This window comes from Callorhinchus milii, unplaced genomic scaffold (assembly GCF_018977255.1).
Source record: "Callorhinchus milii isolate IMCB2004 unplaced genomic scaffold, IMCB_Cmil_1.0 Scaffold4, whole genome shotgun sequence".
Lineage (NCBI taxonomy): Eukaryota > Metazoa > Chordata > Chondrichthyes > Chimaeriformes > Callorhinchidae > Callorhinchus > Callorhinchus milii.
In genome coordinates this window covers 70,563,838-70,586,098 of record NW_024704745.1, presented here as the reverse complement: position 1 = coordinate 70,586,098, position 22,261 = coordinate 70,563,838, and the positions used below count along the sequence as shown (strand labels likewise).

Genomic DNA, 22,261 nt, shown 5'->3' with positions numbered 1-22,261 from the left:
AAAATATAAGTGCCTCAACAGTATCAATATCCATTAGCAATAATGACCAACTATTGGGCCATGATTTATTGAATATGTATTCACATTTTAACCAATGTTGTAGTTAACGAGTACCAAAAGGACGTAGCAACCATATTACAACCTTCCGATATTATGACTTGGTGAAGCATAAAAAGATATCTGAAACCTGCAACAATGAAATACCACTTTATCTTTTAAAACAACTACAGGTATCACATCTAGCAAGCCACACTGCCACCTGTTGATGATACAATTTAATTCCCCCCCAAAAGAAAGAACTTTTAAAACAAGCATTATTATAATGCCTCATTACGTTAAAAAGTCTGAAAGCATGTCATAAGCAGAGTATGCAAACATTATATTGGTCAGGAATAAAACCAAATGACAAGGAAGATAATCCTCTATCTCTTGTAAAAAAATACTTCTAAGTTTAAAAAATTGCTCTGTTTGGGTTGGTGGTTCAGTGGATAACACACTGGCTTCAGTGTTTTCAAATTCAGTCCAGACCAGACCATGGGAATAAGTTCCCTCTGTCTATTTATGGTAAAGATCCTATATGACAAGTATTTGAACAGTTCTCACCAAGGCCACATACCAATAGTTCCATTTCATTTACCCAGTGGACTGATATCAAAGAACGTGGATTCACTCCTAGCTAAATTATGTATTTGTGGAAGTGAATGTAAAAGGTGGGGTACGAAACTGAAGAAATTAAAGAAAAGCTACATAAACAATGGCTGAAAAAGTTAACCCACAATATATTATTTCAAGCATTTTTCATTTAGGAAGCTTGTATCAAAGAAGACAACCATTTAACGAAATAATTTTTTTAACTTACTAAAACAATTGTGGATGAAAGCTTCTAGAATTTTTTGCTTAAATGCTTCATTCACTGTTTTATACAGACAGGACACATCACCCATTTTAAACTGTATTTAAAATTTATACTTTCATCAATTTTTTGGCTCCCTAGTTTTTTAAAATTTTGGAGGTTATTTGGCAGGTTTAAAAAAGGATTTCTTTGAAAATGTATTCTTGCCCCTATTCCATTTGAGTCAAAAATAGCTCTGCATTGCATAACCTAGAATTAATTTGTATAATAATAATAATCCTTGCATTTGATATAGCGCTTTTCACCTCTTTTAGATGTCTCAAAGCGCTTCACAGAATATGCTGTAAAGTGAATTGACTGTATATTTGTGGGCGAAACGCAGCAGCCAATTGCGCACAGCAGTGTCCCACAAACAGTCGTGGATTGAAAATGACCAATTTATTACTGTTTTTTTGTTTTTTGGAGGAATTATTATTAGGCGTGTGGAGTAAGGAAACTTGCCCAAGATTTCGCCCTGTCTGGAATTGAACCCAGGTGTCTCGCTTGCAAGGCAAGTGCTCTAAGTGCTCTAGCCACTGAGCTACAGGACTCCATACAGTACTCATTTTATTCTGATAAGGATTCAGCATGGCAGTCCAGTCTATGGTTAATGTGAGAAAGAACTGATATGAAAATAAACACTTTTGAAACCAGTAAAGGTTAATATACAAGGAATTTTTTCTTTAATCTCCCAGATGTGCGTCAATCCTGACCTTAGAAAAACATTATACATTCCTGCTCTTATCAGTAAGAGTATTTTTAACACCAACCATACTTACAATTTCTGTAAATGACACTGTCATATCAGTGTTAATTACTACCATGTCCTGGACAGCTGACTATTGTGGCAAATTACTACAAAGAACCACAAATTCAAACTCATGTCATAGTAAGCTATTAAGAGTGAATTAGCTGTAAGTGAGCAAGACATTTTCATGACATTAATCTCATCTGGATGTAAACTAAGGACCCAGAAGAGAAAGGCAAGTATCTTTTATATACACAATAAAATAACTGATGGCCTTAATTGGGAATCAATTTTGCCCTTCAAAATATTTCAGCACGTATTGAATGCAGTCAACTTCACCTTTGTTAACTAAGGCAATCATTTTTTGAGATGATTCAACAGTTCAGGGACTATAAGTATTTTTCAGCCTGAGCTTTAAGATTGAGGATATTCTGTGCATTTTTGTATCAATTTCCAAATAGGGCTCATTCATCTTTTAATGTCTACAGGTGCAGAACAAGGCAATTACCAGAGCATGGATTACTGTGGCTAGTTATAAATTATATCATCTCCGAAGGCACTTACCTGACTGATAGCCTCAGCCTGCAACAAAATGTCTTGTTTAAGCTTCGTTGCTTGTTTTGCATGGAATGACTGCTTTTGACTCTGAATAATGAAAACGATGTCATTTGGTTCTGTAAAACAAAAAACATACTACAGTACTGTAAAAATATCCAATGTTACATGTAAAAAAAAGACATTTAAACAAAATTAGCTTTTCGGTTTATTTTCTGTAAATGATCCAGTCAAAACTTGAGCGGTGAGCTGTCCTCGGATATTCCCTCCATTCCCTAAGGAGATGCAACCTCTAGGCAAGAGCGATGAGACTGGAGAAACTGCCCCGTCATTCAGTAATACTTGAGACCAAAATCCTGTACAACTAGGAACAAATAATATATATATAAACATGCTAGTTTAATGAACTATTGTATAGTTACGTCGAGAGGCATGGAAACAGACAACTGGTCCTAACTGGTGAATTTAATTTCCTCTTAAATTCAGGTTGCTTCAACCACAGCATCGAGCAGTGTGTTCCACAGCATAATTGTCGCATTTAGTATAGGTGCTTAGTGTAGAATGCATCAGATACTAATCCACAGTCACTTTGAGTTCAGATCAGATCCAAGGTGTCTGCAAATTGCATTAAGATGATAAATCAGCTCAATACAGGCCAAGCAATGAAACAATATTAGCTTTCTATTAACTGATCTTATTGTATTATTATGACAATATGTAAATTTCTAATCTTTTCTCCCTTTTAGCTTACTGCTCAATGGATTTTATTTTATTAATTGGAAAATAAAATCTTAATTCAATACACCCCATTTATCTTCTCCCCAACACATTTTAAAAATGTCATATGAAAAGTAGTTAAAAGTCTACAAGTAATAATAATAATCCTTATCACGCATTTTCACATCGTCGAGACATCTCAAAGTGCTTCACAGGATATACTGTATAGTGGATTGACTGTGTATTTTGTGAAGGACTTTACAAGTAATTAAATAAATAATAATAATAATCATCCTTGCATTTGATATAGTGCCATATCAAGTCATTCAGACGTCTCAAAGTGTTTCACAGCATTTACTCTAAAGTAGATTGACTGTATATTTTGTGAGCGAAACACGTCAGCCAATTTGCGCACAGCAATGTCCCACAAACAGCCATGGAGTGAGTGACCAATTTTATTTGGGGGATTGTTGGCCAGGTCATTGGCAGAATTCCCTTCTCTGTTCGAATAGTGCCATGGGATCTTTAACATCCACCTGAACAGGTAGACGAGACCTCAGAGTTTGACGTCTCATCAGAAGGACGGCAACAGACCCATAGCACTGGGGTGTCAGCTTAGACTGTGATTTCAAGTCCTGATGTGGCGCTTGAACACACAACTGTCTGACTCAAGAAGCGAGAGTAATACCACGTTATTTGTTCATATGTGTACAAGTATCTGAATAATTTCTTAAACCTATGTGTTTGTACACTTTTTAAGAAATATGAGTTAGGTAGGAATGGTTATAGGTTCTAATACATAATGATATATAATACAATTCCTCTGATGATGATGTGAAGCATTTTTTTGTATTAAGTTTTATCTTTGATTGAAGGGTAACTGGTAATGGGGGAGGCGAATACAGTGGTTCAGCACCATGGGACGTCCTCCCGACGTGAAAGGCGCTATACAAATGTAATCTTGTTGTTGTTAACTGTGCAGAGAACCTAAATATAAAATATAAAAACCTGCACAAGGTATCACATGCCTGTAAATGCTTCCCCTCACTTCTTATGAAGTCCCCTTTACATTTACAAATTCCTCAATAAGATAATTTCTTAGAACCTAAAGTATATATTGCATTTATAGAGTTGTGTCTTCACAAAATTTATATAAAAAATAAAATAATAATCCTTATACTTGGTCAGGATGTCACAAAACAGTTACAAAATTTCACCCACAAAACACACAGTCACTATACTTTACAGTATATTCTGTGAAGCGTTTTGAGACTTACTTATGTTTGGACATTTCTTTTGGGTGTAAATATAGAATAATGTATATTTTATTCAAAAGTATGTGGCTCTCGGTGATAACGTAAATTGGTATTTCCCACCCCTGTTGCCCAACATTTCACCCTGCTGGGAATTGAACACAGGTCTCTTGCTTGTGAGACGAGTGCTCCAACCACTGAACTACAGGACTCCACAATTAGAAACGATTATATATTAGAAACAAAATGTCTTCTAATTGCTTATCCTATGTGACAACAACACAATTACATTTGTAAAGCACCTTTCGTGTTGGGAGGATGTCCCAAGGCGCTGAACAGTCAGGGATCAGGACCCAAATGTGAGAGGCAGGGATGAGGAAGGGCAGAGTGGGTCGGACGACGGCTGAAGGCACGGTCAAAAAGGAAGGTCTTAAGTTGTGCCTTGAAGGAGGCAAGAGAGGGAGCAAGGCAAAGGTACTGTGGGATGGAGTTCCAAAGGATGGGGCCAGAGAGGCTGAAAGCCCGGCCGCCGATGGTAAGGAGGGTCGGTGGGGGGGGGAGAGGAGGAGACATGGAGCAGGCCAGAGTCTGCTAGACGGAGGGAGCGGACAGGTTGATAGGGGGTCAGCAGGTCAGAGATGTAGGAGGGGGCAAGGCAATGGTGGGCCTTGAAAGTGAGGACAAGGATTTTGAATTCTATCCTCTGAGGGAAGAGGAGTCAGTGGAGCCGGGCGAGGCTGGGGGTGATGGGGTCACGGAGCCTGGTGCAGGAGAGGACACACGCTGCAGAATTTTGGATGTGGAGGGAAGAGTTAGGGAGGCCGACAAGGAGAGAGTTTCAGTAGTCGAGCCTTGAGGTGACGAAGGCATGTATGAGGGTTTCCGCAGCCTGAGGAGTGAGGCCATGGCACAGTCGGACAATGTTGAGGAAGTGGTGGAAGACAGAGCAGGTCATGGCACAGATATGGGGGAGAAAGGACAGTTGAGACAGCATGATTTAACTCAACCTTAAAGCTCATAGCAAAAGAGTTGCAGTTCTAAACGGTCCTAAAAATAATAAATTGTATCTGGTGAACTGGAAATTGAGTTAATTCAGTGGGGTGAGAAAGAAACCAGATAACAGGACATAAATCATGCTTTGTAAACTTACATGAATAGAACATAGTCTCCAAAAGATCACTCTAAAGAAAGCTCGAGCAATATACAACTAGTGATTATTTATGCACATCATCAAAAATATCAACTTCTATTTATATTATACCCTTCAAGCTGTTTGGCACCTCAGATTGCTTAAACAAAGCACCAAAGCTAGAACTTCCAATTCTTTACATTCTAGTGATATGTGATATAGCTACAAACATTGTTCAATTAAATATCATACAGCACATACTTCATGGCTCAGTCAAACTGAATTTTTCAATATCTTTTTGTGAAATCCTGTGGCGTAGTGCTTAGACCGCTCGCCTCGCAAGTGAGAAGACCCGGGTTTGATTCGCAAGTAGGGCAAAACCTTAGGTAAGTTTCCTTACTCCACATGCCTCTGCTTACCTGCAGTATGTAGGAACCTGTTTTTTAAGTTGATTGGCAGATCTCTTTCCCAGGGTAATAATCCCTTCAAAAAATAATTTGGTCACTAAAATCCATGACTGTTTGTGGGACCGTACTGTGTACAATTGGCTGCCGTGGCTCGGCTCAAAAATATACAGTCAATTCACTTCACAGTATATCCTGGGAAGCGCTTTGAGACGTCTCAATGACGTGATAAGGTGCTATATCAAATGCAAGGATTATTATTTATCATTAATTGCAATAGTACAGATAGCATCTTCATTCTACAATCTAAAATAATACTGTGTTCAGTCATGCAATTTTTTAAAAAAAGCTTTAGCTTTTGAGAGAAGAATTAGCTTTCTATTAGAGACATTAGGTTTCCACTCCACCAGCAATCTACACAATTTTAAAACCCAAGCTTGGCATCACTTGTCCTGGACTATGTGCCTTGTTTCTTCATCAAGGTTACTCGGAATAAGAAAAATCCTAAAAGTTAAACTGGGCAAAACAACTGTTTGCCCCTCTTATGTAGCATATATTTATCCAAGGAATAGTACAAAACAGCCTTGATGTAAGAGGTAGTGGATCGAGGATCAGCTTCTGTACTTGCATTGCTTCCTCGCTCAAATCAGCTGTATCACCAATAGCACACTGAATGATTTATCAGTCATTTCCTTCCATCTCAGCAAACAGCCACTGTCAAGCATTACATTCATAATGTGACTGGGGTCAACAGTTAAAGAGTATTATACGCTCACTGAATTTATTTTCCCACCTCATTGCCAAACATAGATTGAGCAGACAGATTACCCGATCCATCTGGAAATTTCATTTTATTTGGATCCTGTCACAACTGTTGAAGTGTCATCACAAACAACTCGTAAGTATCTCTGTGTGCAATGGAAGGTTCTTTTATAAATTCCAAACTCAGGTACTGGATCTTTGGAAGTAGCATTTGATGTATGAATTTCTCCTAGCATTTATTCACTATAAGTGAGTGGATGCACATGGATTAGAGACCTATTTGCCTGGAGAGGAAAATTGCACAGTTCAGAAACAATTCATGTTTTGAATCACATACCCTAGTCAAAAGTTTATGATCTACAAAGCAAAGAACAAAGTACAAACGATCCACATTCATTTATTAGGGTTTAGAGATTTCTGAAAAACAATAGGCACCTCTTAGTTACCTATTTTAACATTCTCTACTATTTGTCAGTAAACTTTTTAATTTGTTGGGTGATATCAGGATTTATAGGTATATAACTGTGATGGAGCTGAATTAAAATTAACTGTAACTGAAGCACCATTAAATTATTGATTTATTTCTGCACTAATATTTCAGCTTCCTCATGCTGTTATAACTTAGTTCCTTATCTCTAAAAACAACACTGTATCAGAACCTTTTTACTATTTAAAATATACATTTATTAAATTCACTACAACAAAACGTTTCACTTCAACGGGATACCAGTACTCATGAAATCACATATCAGAAGTGGAAGAAATGTTGAAAGAAAAATATATCAGCTAATTGTTTTTTACTTGATAGCTTGACAGTTTCTACTTGACAGATTTAGGAAGCAAGTCCCAACTAAAAGAGGATTGATCAATCCTTACCTACAGTCATCTTCCTCTGTTCATTACTCTCCTCTGAAATCTGCACAAATAAATTTTAGATAGTAATACCGCAAGCATATTCATATTGTACAGATTGTTCATGATAATTGCACCACACTCATTTATCTTTGTTTCAGGAGAGGGTAAGGAGGCAACAGGGCTATAAATGGAAGCATCTGTGTACTTTTTCCTCAGAAAGAAAGTACTTCATCAATCATTTTCATGCTAGAAAGTATTGCAGCACAAAATTATTCAGCTTCAAATCTTAAAGAGCATCCAGTACTGCCCTTCTCCAATACCCTCTGAAAAAGGGTGACAAATTAGTGAAGGGTTTAGAATTTTGGCTCTGTTGTGTGAACTTATATCTACAGTTAGTTGAAATATTAATGCAATAACTGATCTCTGACAACAGTAGATAGCTGCAATGCAGGACCAATCACCAGCATAGACGTAATGGGCCAAATGGCATTTCTGTGCTGTGACTTTCTATGATTCTAATACTTTTACCTGAGCAAATATTTCTGAAGCAAATACATAAATGTACACAGACAATACATTTTACAATATGTTAGCATGATTACTATTCAAAATCTATCATTAAAGTTATGTTATAGTCGTACAGTGTTGATCTTTCATTACTAGTGTACTTCTAGATATATCTATGAACATAGAATGAGGCCATACCTGTGAAGATATACCATTTTTCTTCAAACCTCCTAAAGCAATGTTAAAACCCAGCACTACAGCAAGAACAAAAACAAAGCCATTAGGGGAGAAAATGTCAAATGTAAGGATTATTAAAATATGTTTCCTGTCCTTGCACTTTAGGTGAAATAAACATTGCACATTATCACAATTGTTAGGGTGAACATTGGAAGTGACAGATTGACCATAAATACAAATGCATTAACTAATAACTAAATATCCTTGTTTCTGTGAAAAATATATAAAAATAAACGTGGGCATGTTTATTTGCAAAAGGGCTTCACATGAGGACCTGGATTAAGCAGTAGGTGCCTGCTAAATGGCATTGGAAGTGGACTTAGAAGCTGTTTGAAGCAGAAAGCATCAATGCATCTTATGTGGAAACAAAAGAGGGTAGGGAATAGAAGTGATATGCGAGAAGGGATGAGGAGGAGTGGAGACTCAGGTGGAGTATAAACACCAGAACAGACAAGTTAATTAGTGAACAGACTCTTCGACCGTGCTTACAGCCACCTCCCCCTCCCACCAGCTCGGAGTCAGGCTCCGCCGCTGTTAAGTGCTCTGAGATGCTACCTTGCGTACAATGAGATGGGAATTTCTCCCAGTGTCCTGGCCAAGAGGCCCCATGGTTGTTTGTGGGGCATTGCTGTGCGTAAAGGGATATGGAACCCACTTTACTTCTGCAGCAGTTCATCAACTGTCATCTTGAAATTACTAGGTGTCAGCTTGGCTCAGTTGGCAGTACTCAGGTAATTACCTGAGTCAAAAGGTTATGAGTTCAACTCCCACCAGGACTCTGAACTCTCAGTCTAGGCTGACACTTCAATACACTGTTGGAGGAGCACTGCACTGTTTGAGGTGCTGTCCTTTGGATGAGATATTAAACTGAGGTCCTTCTGCTGTTCCAATGGACACAAAAGAAAATCCTATTGCACTAATTTGAATAAAATAATATTTGCATTTGATATAGCACGTTTCACGTCTTCTAAACGTCGCAAAACACTTAAAATAAAGGAATGTCTCCCAGTCTCCTGACTAAGAACCCCCTGATAAAATTGGTCATTCATATGGGACATTGCTATGTTTAAATTAGATGTTGCGTTCAACTACAAAATACACAGTCATTACACTTAAATCCTGTGAAGCACTTTCAGCCATCCTCCTTATGTGACAGGCACTATATCAAATGTAAGAATTATTATTATTCTATTTATCATTACTGTAATACCCACAGCTGGTGGGCAATAACTCACACTTGTGATGCTTTGCACTGGAGTCATTTTGGTATCTGACAAGAGCCGTTTAGAGATAAGAGGAACCAGGATCTCTCTGGGAGCTTCCTAGTGAGCAACACAGCTCAGCATGAAATATTATCACCATCCACCCTCCTGCCCACAGCTCAGATGCACATCTCCACACATTGAGTAATGGGTCCACTATTTGGAGGTGCAGAGGTTTAACAGCATCTGCTTACTTCTTCACATACTATACAACTTGAATACCAAGCACTGGTTATATGAACATTTGTTCATGAATCCAGACTCCAGGTAACACCTTCCAGCAGCTGTCATTCCAACCCAACCCTTAGAGTTACAGCTATTTCATGCCTTCAGTGTACTGGGACTACATATACCAGACAGCTTGTAACATGGCAGCCACTTTGATGTCCAAGAGCTCCAAGTCCAATGCCAAGTCGTACTCAACACAGAACTGCTTAATATAGTGATGTGCAACACACGTCCCCTCTGATCTCATCCTTCTAGAAAACCCACCCGAGCATCCTCCCATCACAGCAACAAGCTGCTTTTAAAATAAGCGCAGTATCCTGGCCTCAACCACCTTTCCTGGTAACATTAACAAGTTTGCAAGTTGTTAATTACCATCAGAGAAAATAAACATTTCTTGGTATAGGTCCTGAAATTGCACTTTGTAACCTACTCGCCCCTGTTCTATTGTTTTGGTGCATCCAAAAGTATTATTATTGGTTTGCTTTTCAGTCCCACTAAAATTGTAATACACCTCTTATGAGGTTCCCTCCGAGTCATCTTCTCTCAAGGCATCAAACGCATCAGATTATGTAGTTACACATCAACTCCCTTTGTTACACTGGAGCCAGTGCATTTACTCCATTACCAGAGTACCCTATTGGGGGCACATTTTGGTCAATGTCCAAGTCTAAATAAATTGTTTAAGATTTTGGCAAGTCATCAATCACATTGGCTACGGCACTCCCGACTACAACTGGTACAAAACTACCCTTTATAACAAGTTTTTTTTTAAAAAAATCATAGTTGAACATCTTAATGCATCAGAGGTTGGAGTATTTACATTGGAACCTTATTTAACACCTGGTTATAGATTCTATCATTTAAAGCATCCAAAGCATTCAAGTAATAATAACCCTTACATTGGATACTGTACATGAAGGGAAAGGTACCTTAAAGTGGAATTGGTACCACGGGTTGAGGAAAATAAATAGCTCTCGTGTCTTAGTTTGGATAGAGTATAACCCTCCAGGGTATAACCCTCCAGAGAGGGGGGAGTGGGAGGGGGGGGAGGGGGGGAGGGGGGGAGAGAGGGAGGGGGGAGAGAGGGGGGAGAGAGGGGGAGTGGGGGGAGAGGGGGGCAGAGAGGGGGAGGGGGGAGAGAGGGGGGCAGAGAGGGGAGGGGGGAGAGAGGGGGAGGGGGAGAGAGGGGGAGGGGGGAGGGGGGAGAGAGGGGGATGGGGGGAGAGAGGGGGAGGGGGGAGAGGACTTGGTGGAATGCAAAACAGACATGCCAAACTTGTTGCCGGGCCGCTGTGGGGGGGCTGTGTGTGTGGGGGGGGGGGGGGGGGGCTGTGTGTGTGGGGGGGCTGTGTGTGAGGGGGGGCTGTGTGTGTGTGTGAGGGGGGCTGTGTGTGTGTGTGTGAGGGGGGCTGTCTGTGTGTGTGAGGGGGGGCTGTGTGTGAGGGGGGGGCTGTGTGTGAGGGGGGGGCTGTGTGTGAGGGGGGGCTGTGTGTGAGGGGGGGCTGTGTGTGAGGGGGGGCTGTGTGTGAGGGGGGGGCTGTGTGTGAGGGGGGGCTGTGTGTGAGGGGGGGCTGTGTGTGAGGGGGGGCTGTGTGTGTGAGGGGGGGCTGTGTGTGTGTGGGGGGGCTGTGTGGGGGCTGTGTGTGTGGGGGGCTGTGTGTGTGGGGGGGCTGTGTGTGTGGGGGCTGTGTGTGGGGGGGGGGTGGGGGCTGTGTGTGGGGGGGTGGGGGGCTGTGTGTGGGGGGGCTGTGTGTGGGGGGGGCTGTGTGTGGGGGGCTGTGTGTGGGGGGGGCTGTGTGTGTGGGGGGGCTGTGTGTGGGGGGCTGTGTGTGGGGGGGCAGTGTGAGGGGGCTGTGGGCTGTGTGTGGGGGGGGGGCTGTGTGTGGGGGTGGGGGGCGCTGTGTGTGGGGGGTGGGGGGCTGTGTGGGCTGTGTGTGGGGGGGGCTGTGTGGGGGGGCTGTGTGTGTGGGGGGCGGCTGTGTGTGGGGGCTGTGTGTGTGGGGGGGCGTGTGTGGGGGGGGGCTGTGTGTGTGGGGGCTGTGTGTGGGGGCTGTGTGTGTGTGTGTGGGGGGCTGTGTGGGGGGGGGCTGTGTGTGTGTGTGTGGGGGGCTGTGTGGGGGGGGGCTGTGTGTGTGTGTGTGTGTGTGGGGGGGGCTGTGTGTGTGGGGGGGGGGGGGGGCAGTGTGAGGGGCTGTGGGGCTGTGTGTGGGGGGGGGGGGGGCTGTGTGTGTGGGGGGGGGGGGGGCTGTGTAGGGGCTGTGTGGGGGTCTGTCCATCTGTGCTGTTGCAGCGCACACTGCAGCTCAGGCCGCGGCGCTGAGAGGGAAACCTCATTCCTGGACTCGGGGCCTCTCCACCGGAGTATGTGACCCCTCACGAGTGGAGGAGAAGCGGCGGCGGCGCTGCTAATAAAGAAGTGTCCGACACATGTTCCCCCCCCGGGCGGGGCCGCGGCTGCTCCTTACCCAGCACCAGGGCGGTGAGGTGCGGCAGTTGGGCTGTCGGCCGACCCCGGACAGTCACCATGTCCCACAATACTCGAGTCCGGCGGCGAGGAGGCGAGTGGCACTTCCACACTGCCAGACAGGCAGCCCGGGCCGGGGCACGGCACCAGCCACCAGCACCAGCCAGAGCACAGCACAGCACAGCGCCCTCCCCTGCCCTGCCTCCCGCCCTCCCCTGCCTCCCTGCCCGCCCGCCCTCCCCTGCCTCCCTGCCTTGCCTCCCTGCCTTGCCTGCCCTCCCCTGCCTCCCTGCCCTGCCTGCCCGCCCTCCCCTGCCAATGCCCTGCCTCTGCCCTGCCTGCCCGCCCTCCCCTGCCCTCCCCTCCCCTGCCTCTGCCCTGCCTCCCTCCCCTGCCTCTGCCCTGCCTGCCCGCCCTCCCCTGCCCTCCCCTCCCCTGCCTCCCTGCCCTGCCTCTGCCCCGCCCTCCCCTGCCTCCCTGCCCTGCCCTGCCTGGCCCCCCCGCCCTTCCCTGCCTCTGCCCCTCCCCGCCTGCCTGCCACCCTGCCCTGCCTTGCCTGCCCCCTGCCCTGCCTCCGCCTTGCCTGCCCGCCCTCCCCTGCCTCTGCCCGCCTGGCCTCTGCCTTGCCTGCCCGCCCTCCCCTGGCAGTTTGAACCACATTACATTTAGCGGCCGGGCTCCGCAATCAATCACAATACCTGTCCCGATAAAGTGCCAATGCACCTCTGATAAATCACAGGTTAAAAAGCCGCCTGGGATACATATTGAGGAAATAATCTGCAATAATAACGTCCCTTATCTCCAGGTAAAGCCCTTTGCTTCCCACCCACAGGTCCTGTCAAAGAGCAATTAATGTACAGGCATTTTTTTTTGCAGAGGAACACTCCAGCCATGACCAGGTAAACCGATCCCCAAAATACTGCAGATGCTGGAAATCCGAAATAAAAACAGAAGTGGCCGGGAACGCTCAGCGGGTCGGGCAGCATCCATGGAGAGAGGAAAGTGAGTCAACGTTTCGGGTCCAAGACCCTTCGTCGGAAACCCGAGGCAAGACAGATCTTGCTGAGGACAAGAAATATAGCCGTGTTCAGCGCCTTGGGACGTCCTCCCGGTGTGAAAGGCGCTATATAAATGTAATTTTGTTGTTGTTGTTTATATAAAAAAAGAAAAGGTACTGAGTAAATACTTCAATAAAAATAGCACCTGGAGCACATCATTTGTGCTTTATCAGAACTCTTTGTCTTCCTAATGGCTGTCTAATGACACTCTTTCCCCCCCACCCCCGCCCAACTCCCCAGAAAATTGTGTATTTTCAGAATCTAGTTCAGTTGTACTGCCTCCAATGTCGAGAGATTACTCACAGTTCCCTTTCAGGATGGCACAAGGATTTTTCATCGCACATATGAAGAATGGCCATTTGGACAAACTTACACCAAACAAGACAATTGGCAATGGTCTGAGGCATAGGGATTCTCTAGTCCTCAGCTTTCCACATCCAGCAGAATTGATCAAAACGATTGTTATTGCTGTTGCTGTTCTATCATTCGTTTCCTATTCAGCAAATAAAAACAGATCCTGAAACTAATAATAATAATCCTTGCATTTGAAATAGCGCCTTATCACATCTTAGAGACATCACAAAGTGCTTCATAAAATGTACTGTAAAGTCAATTGACTGTGTAATTTGTTGGTGAAATTACGCACAGCAGCGTCCCATAAACAGTCATGGATTGAGTGAATCAATTATTTAATTTTTTTTTAAGGGATTATTACCCCCGGAAAAGTGATCTTTTCGTGATCAATCGATTAACAATCGGGTTCTTACTTACTGCTAGGTAACTAGAGGCGTGTGGAGTAAGGAAACTTGCCGAACGTTTCGCCCTGCCTGGGAATCAAACCCAGGTCCTCTCTCTTGCGAGGCCAGTTTTCTAAACAATACGCTACCTCTCTCCACATTTTCAGAAGTCGAAAATGTAGAGTTGGTCTAAGTCATATTGGTTTTGCCCAGGATGCACAGACAGGTTGGCCAGGTATCTGCAGGGGGATGAGCTGGAAAAGATGTTTATTCAGTTACATATTTGCAATTTGCAGTCAACAAGTATTGAAACTTTGGACCCTGATGCCACATGTTTGCTCCTCAAAACTGAATGGCAAAATTAACTACAGTAATTCAAAGAAAAGGGTAAGTGTTCATTCATCTGTATAAAATTGTTAGATAGTAATTGGACCTTGTAAAACTGATTAGTTATGCTATTATCTAAACCTCAGATGGATGCAAAATTGTTAAATAACACCTCACATATGCACTCCACAGTTATTCAATAACTTTGGGATATTGAAACATTGTAAGATTGTGTTGCTTGAATCATTTGCAAGGGCATTGTAACATACAATACCAATTTTTATTTATCTAGTCAGGGAGATTTCACAAAGACACTTATCGGTCCTAGATTGGTAACCAAAATGGGAGTGAGAGCTGAGGGAAATAGGGTGGGGAAAGATGATTGCAGGTGCGGTCAAAGAGATAGGTCTTGAGATGCACTTTGGAAGAGGTGAAGGAAGGACTCTTGGATGAAGATAGGCTGAAAGCCCAATTGACGATGGTGGGACAGGCAGGAAGGGGGACATGAAGAAGCCTCTGAGCGACTGGCCAGGTCATTATTCTTGGAGGAGCTTGCAGAGATAGGGTAGGGCAGGTCTGTGGAGAGATTTAAAAGTCAGGTCGATCTGCTCAGGGATGGGGAGCCAATGGAGCCGGTTGTGATGGGGGTAATAGGCTCATGGAGCCTAGTGTGGCAAAAGACATACCCACACTACAGAGCTCTAGGTAGTCTGCAGCTTGTGTAGGGAAGTGTTGGGTAGTCCAGGGAGCTAAGCAAGCCTGGACATGATAAATGCATGGATTAGATTCTTGGCAGCTACTAGAATCAACCCATTACAAACAGTAATTTAATTATCATATGTTCCATGCTTCACAACATTTATCAAAAGTAGAGGCATCAACATGTTCTTTGAGGAATAGCAATTCAAAGCTGTGTACAGATGAAGTGAGTGTCCATCACTTTGAGGATAAATAGCAGCATATTGTCATGTAAATTTGAGTGCATCTCTTTAGCCACACAATTACAAGCTAATCTTGAAATCAAAAATATGTTTTCTCTTACTTGAAAAGAAAAGCAGTTATATTATGATAATGCATTATTTAATTTATTGGAAAGCAAGACAATTGTGAAGATTTAGTGTGGAATAAGCATGGTTTATTCAAATTAGTTATAAATAAACTTAATTTATTATAAATAAATAATAATATATGATTCATTTAAATTAATTGTTTGTTAGATGATTGGCGGATCGCTTTCTGGGGATAATAATCCCGCCCCAAAAATAAATAAATAATTTGGTCACTCAATCCATGATTGTTTGTGGGACACTGCTGTGCACAATTGGCTGCCGCGTTTCGCCCACAAAATACAGTCAATTTACTTTACAATATATTCTGTGAAGCGCTTTGAGACGTCTCAACGATGTGACAACACGCTCTTTCAAATGCAAGGATTATTTTTACTATTATTACTGCTAACAATATGCTCTTGCTATCAGCGTGCTTTGGTGTTTGTTTCACTTTCCGTATTCCCAATTGTGCACTTCTATGTCTTATTGTAATGTTATTATTATATTGTGCTTCCTTAATAGAGTGAGACATACTTGGGGCGAAAATTGCAGCAAATCACTTCAAATATTGCAGTATAAACACAAATCAAGGTTCTCTGTTCCACAATTATTGGTTTAAATAGTTAACATATTTGATAGTAGCAATTACTACTGGGCATTAAATCAAATTGGCAAACTTCACATAATTCCATCCTAATGCAATTTCTGCACTGATGGTAAATTCGAACACAGTGCATGATACAGCCTTTTGTACTATAAACTAAGGAACTAAAATAGTGGCACACATATATCTCAATTAGGTGCATAGAATGCTTTATTAAGCAAAAACCTTCACCAAAACTGGTAAGAAGAGTATAATGCATAATTGGAAATGCATTTTTCTCAGACACCAATACACTTTACAGCTGAAATCAGTTAGTAGATAAGTATGTTAAATTAAATTAATGGGGCTTGTTAGAACCGTACTGTTGCTGACGGAATCTATCCAGCCAGCCATCCATCCATCTATCTATTTATACATATATATATTTGAGGTGTGACCTATCAATAGAAGACAAAGTATAATTATAAAATACTGTATACCCTTAATTAATTGAGAATTATATTTAGAAAGTTGATTGGAGAACATAGGATGTACCAGAAGTTTCCAGACATAAATCCTCATTGTTAATAATATTTGGTACATTCCTCAGCCATTAGAGCCACGTACTCAGAGTTTCATGACCTTTGACTATGTTCAAGCAAACTCTCAGTGTCCTCAATATCTAAAATTGCTAGTAGATTAGTGCAATAATGCTCTCTCCTCTTACCTGGATAAGCATGCTTGCCAGCTCCTGTAGAGTATCTAATATTAGGGGGTTTAGAGTTAGGTAACTCATCGGGTGCTCATCGGGGAATCATCGTGGGCTCCTCAGGGGCTCAGGCTTAGGTAACTCATCGGGTGCTTATCGGGGGCACATCGGAGGCTCATTGGGGCCTCAGGTTAGATAACTCATCGGGGGCTCATCAGGGGCTTATTCGGGTCTCATCGGAGGCTCTTCGGGGACTCTTCGGGGGGTTAGGATTAGGTAACTCATCGGTTGCTCATCGCGGGCTCATTGGAGGCTCATCGGGGGTTTATCGGGAGGTTTGGGTTAGGTAACTCATCGGCAGCTCTTCGGAGGCTCATTGGGGCTCAGGGCGAGGTAACTCATCGGAGGCTCATCTGGGGCTCAGGGTTAGGTAACTCATCAGTGGCTCTTCGGAGGCTCATCGGAGCTCAGGGTTTCGAGGCTCAGGGTTAGGTAACTCATCGAGGGCTCATCGGGGGATGATCGTGTGCTCAGGTTTAGGTGACTGATTGGGGTCTGATCGGGTGCTCAGGGTTAGTTAACTCATCGGGGGCTCTTTGGGGGTTTAGGGTTAGGTAACTCACTCATCGGGTGCTCATTGGGGTCTCATCAGGGCTCATTGGGGGCTCAGGTTAGGTAATTCATCAGGAGTCTCATCGGGGGCTCAATGTTAGGTAACTGTTCGGGGGCTCATCGGGTGCTCATTGGGGTCTCAGGTTTAGGAAACTCATCGGGGGCTCATCGTGAGCTCAGGCTTAGATTACCAATCTTGGTGTTCAGTGATTTGTGCCGGCGTTACTTCCTTAAGGATCCTTGGATGCAAATTATCTGGCCCCTGAGATTTAATAACTAAGTTTGTATAGCTGTTTGGCAACCATGCTCGTAGTGATATGGATGGCATTGCAACTTTCCTCTGTGGCATCCTTGAGTGCCTTGAGTTCTCTTTCCAGATCAGATGGGTTACCTGTCTGCTCCTCAGTAAAAACTGAAACAAAGAACTTATTTAGCACTGTTGCAACCTGTGCAGCATTATTTGATTTTCATGTTGCCAGTCTTATTTCAGTCTCTCTAATCTGAGCCAAGTATTTTAGCAATATTTGCCTTCAAGTACTCAACAGGGGGCAGTGTTGCCCTACAAAGCAGGAGGTTTTCTGCACCTTGGGACTCTATCGTGTTGACTTTCTGTTAAGCTCTCTCTCTCGTTGGGAAGTGACTTTGAACGTATTTGTACCATTATAGTCTAAAACAGATCGTTGGCTATGTCTATGGTGTGAGAGGGTTGGAATGCTTTTTGGAATGTACCTCTGCACAGAAAATGGGTATGTAGCGCGGCACAGGTATACATGACTCACAAAATGCTTGTGCAGCACCATGTGGAACAAGAAGAATGATTTGAGATCCTTGATTATATTCAAGGATGATATTGCTGAATCTTAAATGTGTTACAAATTGTCACAGCAATCAGATATTACAATGGATAATAATAATCCTTGCATTTGATATAGCGCTTTTCATTGTGTGTCAGGCTGACTCAGTTGGTTCCACTCGCCTGTGGGTCTTAAGGTTGTGAGTTGAATCCCCATGTTGGGTCATGGAAGCCATGGAGTCTGACATTCAGTGTAATTCCGCAGATACTGTCCTTTGTATGAGACATTAAACTGAGGTCTGTCTGTCTATTCAGGTGGATGTTAAGATCCCTTGGCAGTATTCGATAAGAGAAGGAAGTGTCTCTTGATGTGCTAGCCAACATTCCCCCAAATAAAATTGAACACACACTCCATGGCTGTTTGTAGGACATTGCTGTGCACAGGCTGCTCTGTAATATAAATGCAAGTTGTTGTTGTGAATAGGTTTGAGCATGCCAGTTCTGTATTGACTGCACCAATTCCCACTTGCTAGATGGTTCTAAGGTGATGTGAATGCAACTGATCTGGCAGGAAAACAAAAACTAAATGACATTAATTATTTTAATATTTGTCCACTGGAATTTCATCCAATAGACTGGAAACAAGTAAACGTGGATGTTTTATTCCAAGAGAGTTGAAAAAGTTACATTTGTCAACTATAGATCACAATAAATGGAAAACACATTAAAGCACACTAGAAGATTATCTGTATGAAAATAACTCAATAAATGACAGTGTGATAGGAACATAAACCCTGTCACTGCCTTTTATGGTTATTGTTAAAGGGAGCTAACAGGGGTTGGGCATTAGTTTGTGATAATTGGGCACCGGCCCCTAAGAATAATTGAGTGCCAGTATAAAGCTGGGGGCTTGGGAGTGCGAGAGGAAAGTCTGGAGAAGATGGATATGCAGAGGTAGAGCTCCCTTCTCAAAATAAACCTTTGTTGGGGTGTGACCTACACTGTCCTGCAGACAGCCATGAAAATTTGAAGTCCAGATGATTTTATTACTTGAGTTCTTTCGGAAACCACTTGATATTGGGTTTGGAAGACAAAAGGATTGGTACTTTGGTAAGCAAACAAATATATTATTTTCCTTCCATTCAAATAATAGTCCCTTCCTGGATTGTTTTGTGCCCATGTGAAGTAGTTAACATTTTTCCACATTGTCTGATGACATTCCCTGTACCACCACTCTCCTAGTTCTTCCAGGCAACCATTTACATATACATTGTAATGCTTTTCCATTTATTCCCATTTTACTTACAGTATCAAAGGCCTTACTGAAATTCAGATATACAACATCCACAGCATTATCAAATTCCTTTGTTACACCGTCAAAGAAAACCAGTAAATTTAGTTGGGCAAAACCTCCACTTCATGAACCCATATTGGCTATAATTTATAACTTGATTTCTGCCCAGGTGTTCTGTGATTTTATCCTTAAGAATCTCCAAAATTTTAACCACAATGGACATCAAATTTACTGGATATCAAGTTTACGTTCTAACACTAAAAACTTTTGTTTGCTGTTAGTTCATCGTCCCAATCAAGCATTTAGGAGGGTGCAGTGTTGCTCTACAAATCAGCAGGTGTCTGAACCTTGGGAATCTATTGTGTTGACTTTCTGTTAAACTGAATCCCACTCGATGGGAAGTGACTGTGAATGAATTTGTACCATTATAGTCTTAAACAGATCTTTGGCTAGGTCTATGATGTGAGAGAGTTGGAACGCTTTTTGGAATGTGCCTCTTTACATAAAGTGAGTATGGACCATGGTACAGATATGACTCGAATACAGCATTTGTGCAGCATAATATGGAACAAGAAGTAAGAATGATTTGAGGTCCTTGATTATATTTATGGATGATATTGCTGATTCTTAAATGTGTTATAAATTGTCACTGAAATTGGATATCACAATGGATGTCTTACATTGACATTGTGTGTCAAACTGGCTCAGTTGGTAACACTTGCACCTCTGGGTCTTAAAGATGTGAGTTGAATCCCCATGGAAGCTATGGAGTCCGACATTCAGTGTAGTGCAGCGGGTGTTGTCCTTTGTATGAGATGTTAAACTGCTCTTTGATTTTATCCTAAATAAGATTCTCCATAAGTATACCCACAATGGATGTCAAATTTAGTGGTCTTCTTTCCTGGGTCACTTTTGTTGCCTTGTGTACAACAGTCATGCTCTAGCAGCAGATTGATAGCAATAAGTTGCGGTCAAAATATAGTCCACATAACCAATTCTTCAGAGCTAACAAATTTATTGTCATTGGTTTGTTGAAATAACCGGGAGGATAAGAAAGAACTTGTATAGGCAAACATAACAGTCACAAGATGAATGATCATTTTATCAAGAGGTTTTGTAGGCCAAGTTAAAATTCTCTTCTCTTGATTAGTATCATACTTAAATCAGTAGTGTATCTACAAAATAAAGAAATGAAAAGACCCACTAGAATAGACTGAGGAGTTTAAAAATGAGCATGACAGAGATACTACAAACCTTGTTTCCTCCAGAGACCATACAAAATCTACCCCATCATCCACTTCAGCTTACACAGATACACCCTGAACTCCAATGGCAATTGAAACAAATTGAGTGAATTCTACTACAATAATTCAAACTTGGTTTCCATTCCTTGGCAACAACAACTTGGATTTATATAGCGTCCTCCACGCCGGAAGGCGTTTCAGAGCGCTTTACAGGGGAGGGGTTGGAAGGTGATCAAAGGCGTGGTTGAAAAGAAAGGTCTTTAGCAGAGACCTGAAAATAGGGAGGGAGCAAGTTGAAGGGCGTGAGGAAGGCAGTACCAGAGCCTCGGGGCATAGTGGCTGAAGGCACAGCCACTGAAGGTGGAGCAGAAGTCTCGGGGGACAAGGAGGAGGCCAGACCCAGAGGAACAAAGGCAACGGGTACTATGCTGAGGAGAGAGGAGGTCTGAGAGGTAGAGGAGTGCAGGGACTTGAATACGAGGGTGAGGATCTTGAAATCGATCCTCTCTGGGATAGGGAGCCAGTGCAGTCTGGCAAGGACTGGGGTGATCGGGGAGCGGAGTTTCGTGCGGGTGAGAATGTGGGCAGTAGAGTTCTGAAAACGCAGACATTTTCCCCCCTCCATGCAGGATATAAGCATTCATTTCAGTCTACATCTGTCCCTGTAATGCATCAATACTCTTTTCAAGCAGATACTTATCCACCGCTTCTTTGAAGGGATTTACAAATGCAATGTCAAATACTTTTATTTTATATGTTTCTCATATTATGTGGGGAAAAAATCTTGCCTACTTCCCTAAGGCTGTTTGAATTTTACATTTCTAGTTCTGTTCTCACAGTCTGTCAAATAGCCTGTTCACATCTTCCTGATCAGTGTTGATATAATGATATTCTCTGGTCTTTTTTCCAATTAGAACATGTTCAGCTCCTTAAATCTTATGATTTACCAGCTCTAAATCTCACAATTATTTTGTTGCCCTTCTTTGAACTTTCTTCAATGCTTGAAAGTTCTTTTGAAGGTAGAGTGTCTGCATATTCTAGTGTGATATTTGTGGTGGTTTAAGCCAGTCATCATGTTAATTAGCACAAAGAACGAGTTAAAGAATATAAATGTGTTCCTATTACTTAATATATCTATGAGTTCCTCAATGAAAACTCATTCCTGGTGTCCTGGCTAATAATTCTCCAGATACAAATTGGTAATTCAATTCAAGTTGCTGGCTCCCACACTGCTGTACGCAAATGGGTTGTAGTGTTTTTGTTCACCAAATACAGTCACTTCACTTTACAGTAAATCCTGTGAAGCACTCTGAGATATCCTTCAGCGCTTTGGGAAGTCCCCCTGACATGAAAGCTGCTATACAAATGTAATTTGTTGTTGTTAATTTGAAAGATATTATTATATATAATCCTTGCATTGGTTTACAGCCCTTAGCATATCATTGAGACATCTCAAAACACTTCACAGGCTATACTGTAAAGTGGTGTGACTGTGATTTGTGGGTAAATATGCCAGCCAATTTGAGATCAAATGCAATAATTACTATTATTAAAGCCTTGCATCTTTCCAAAATTCTCTATCGTTTGGTAAGCAGATGCCTGCATCTGGGAAAGTGCGTACTCCATACCCGCCAAAGTGAAATCAAATATAAACCATACATACACATACGTGGGTGCTCTCAGAAGATTGTTAATGGCGACTGTTAAAGCTTGGTGTTGTACTGACTGAAAAACAATAACAACAAAATTACATTTGTATAGCGTCTTTCATGTCGGGAGGACGACGTCCCAAGGTGCTGGACAGTCAGTGTTTCGGACCTGAGTTGGGGGTTGGATTGGGGA

At 42.4% G+C, this 22,261-nt stretch overlaps 1 protein-coding gene across 1 annotated transcript in view; it reads right to left on the bottom strand.

The window, feature by feature from the left end:
* The window catches only part of b3glcta (beta 3-glucosyltransferase a), a 58,126-nt gene extending 45,921 nt beyond the window's left edge, over positions 1-12,205 (bottom strand). Inside the window, exons 1-4 of the mRNA XM_042334339.1 lie at positions 12,015-12,205; positions 8,021-8,076; positions 7,337-7,376; positions 2,205-2,314 (exon numbers count right to left, since the gene is read on the bottom strand). Coding sequence (XP_042190273.1) covers positions 2,205-2,314; positions 7,337-7,376; positions 8,021-8,076; positions 12,015-12,075 — 267 coding nt within the window. The 5' untranslated portion in view covers positions 12,076-12,205. The remainder of the gene's footprint in view (positions 1-2,204; positions 2,315-7,336; positions 7,377-8,020; positions 8,077-12,014) is intronic.
* Positions 12,206-22,261: the final 10,056 nt, after the last annotated feature.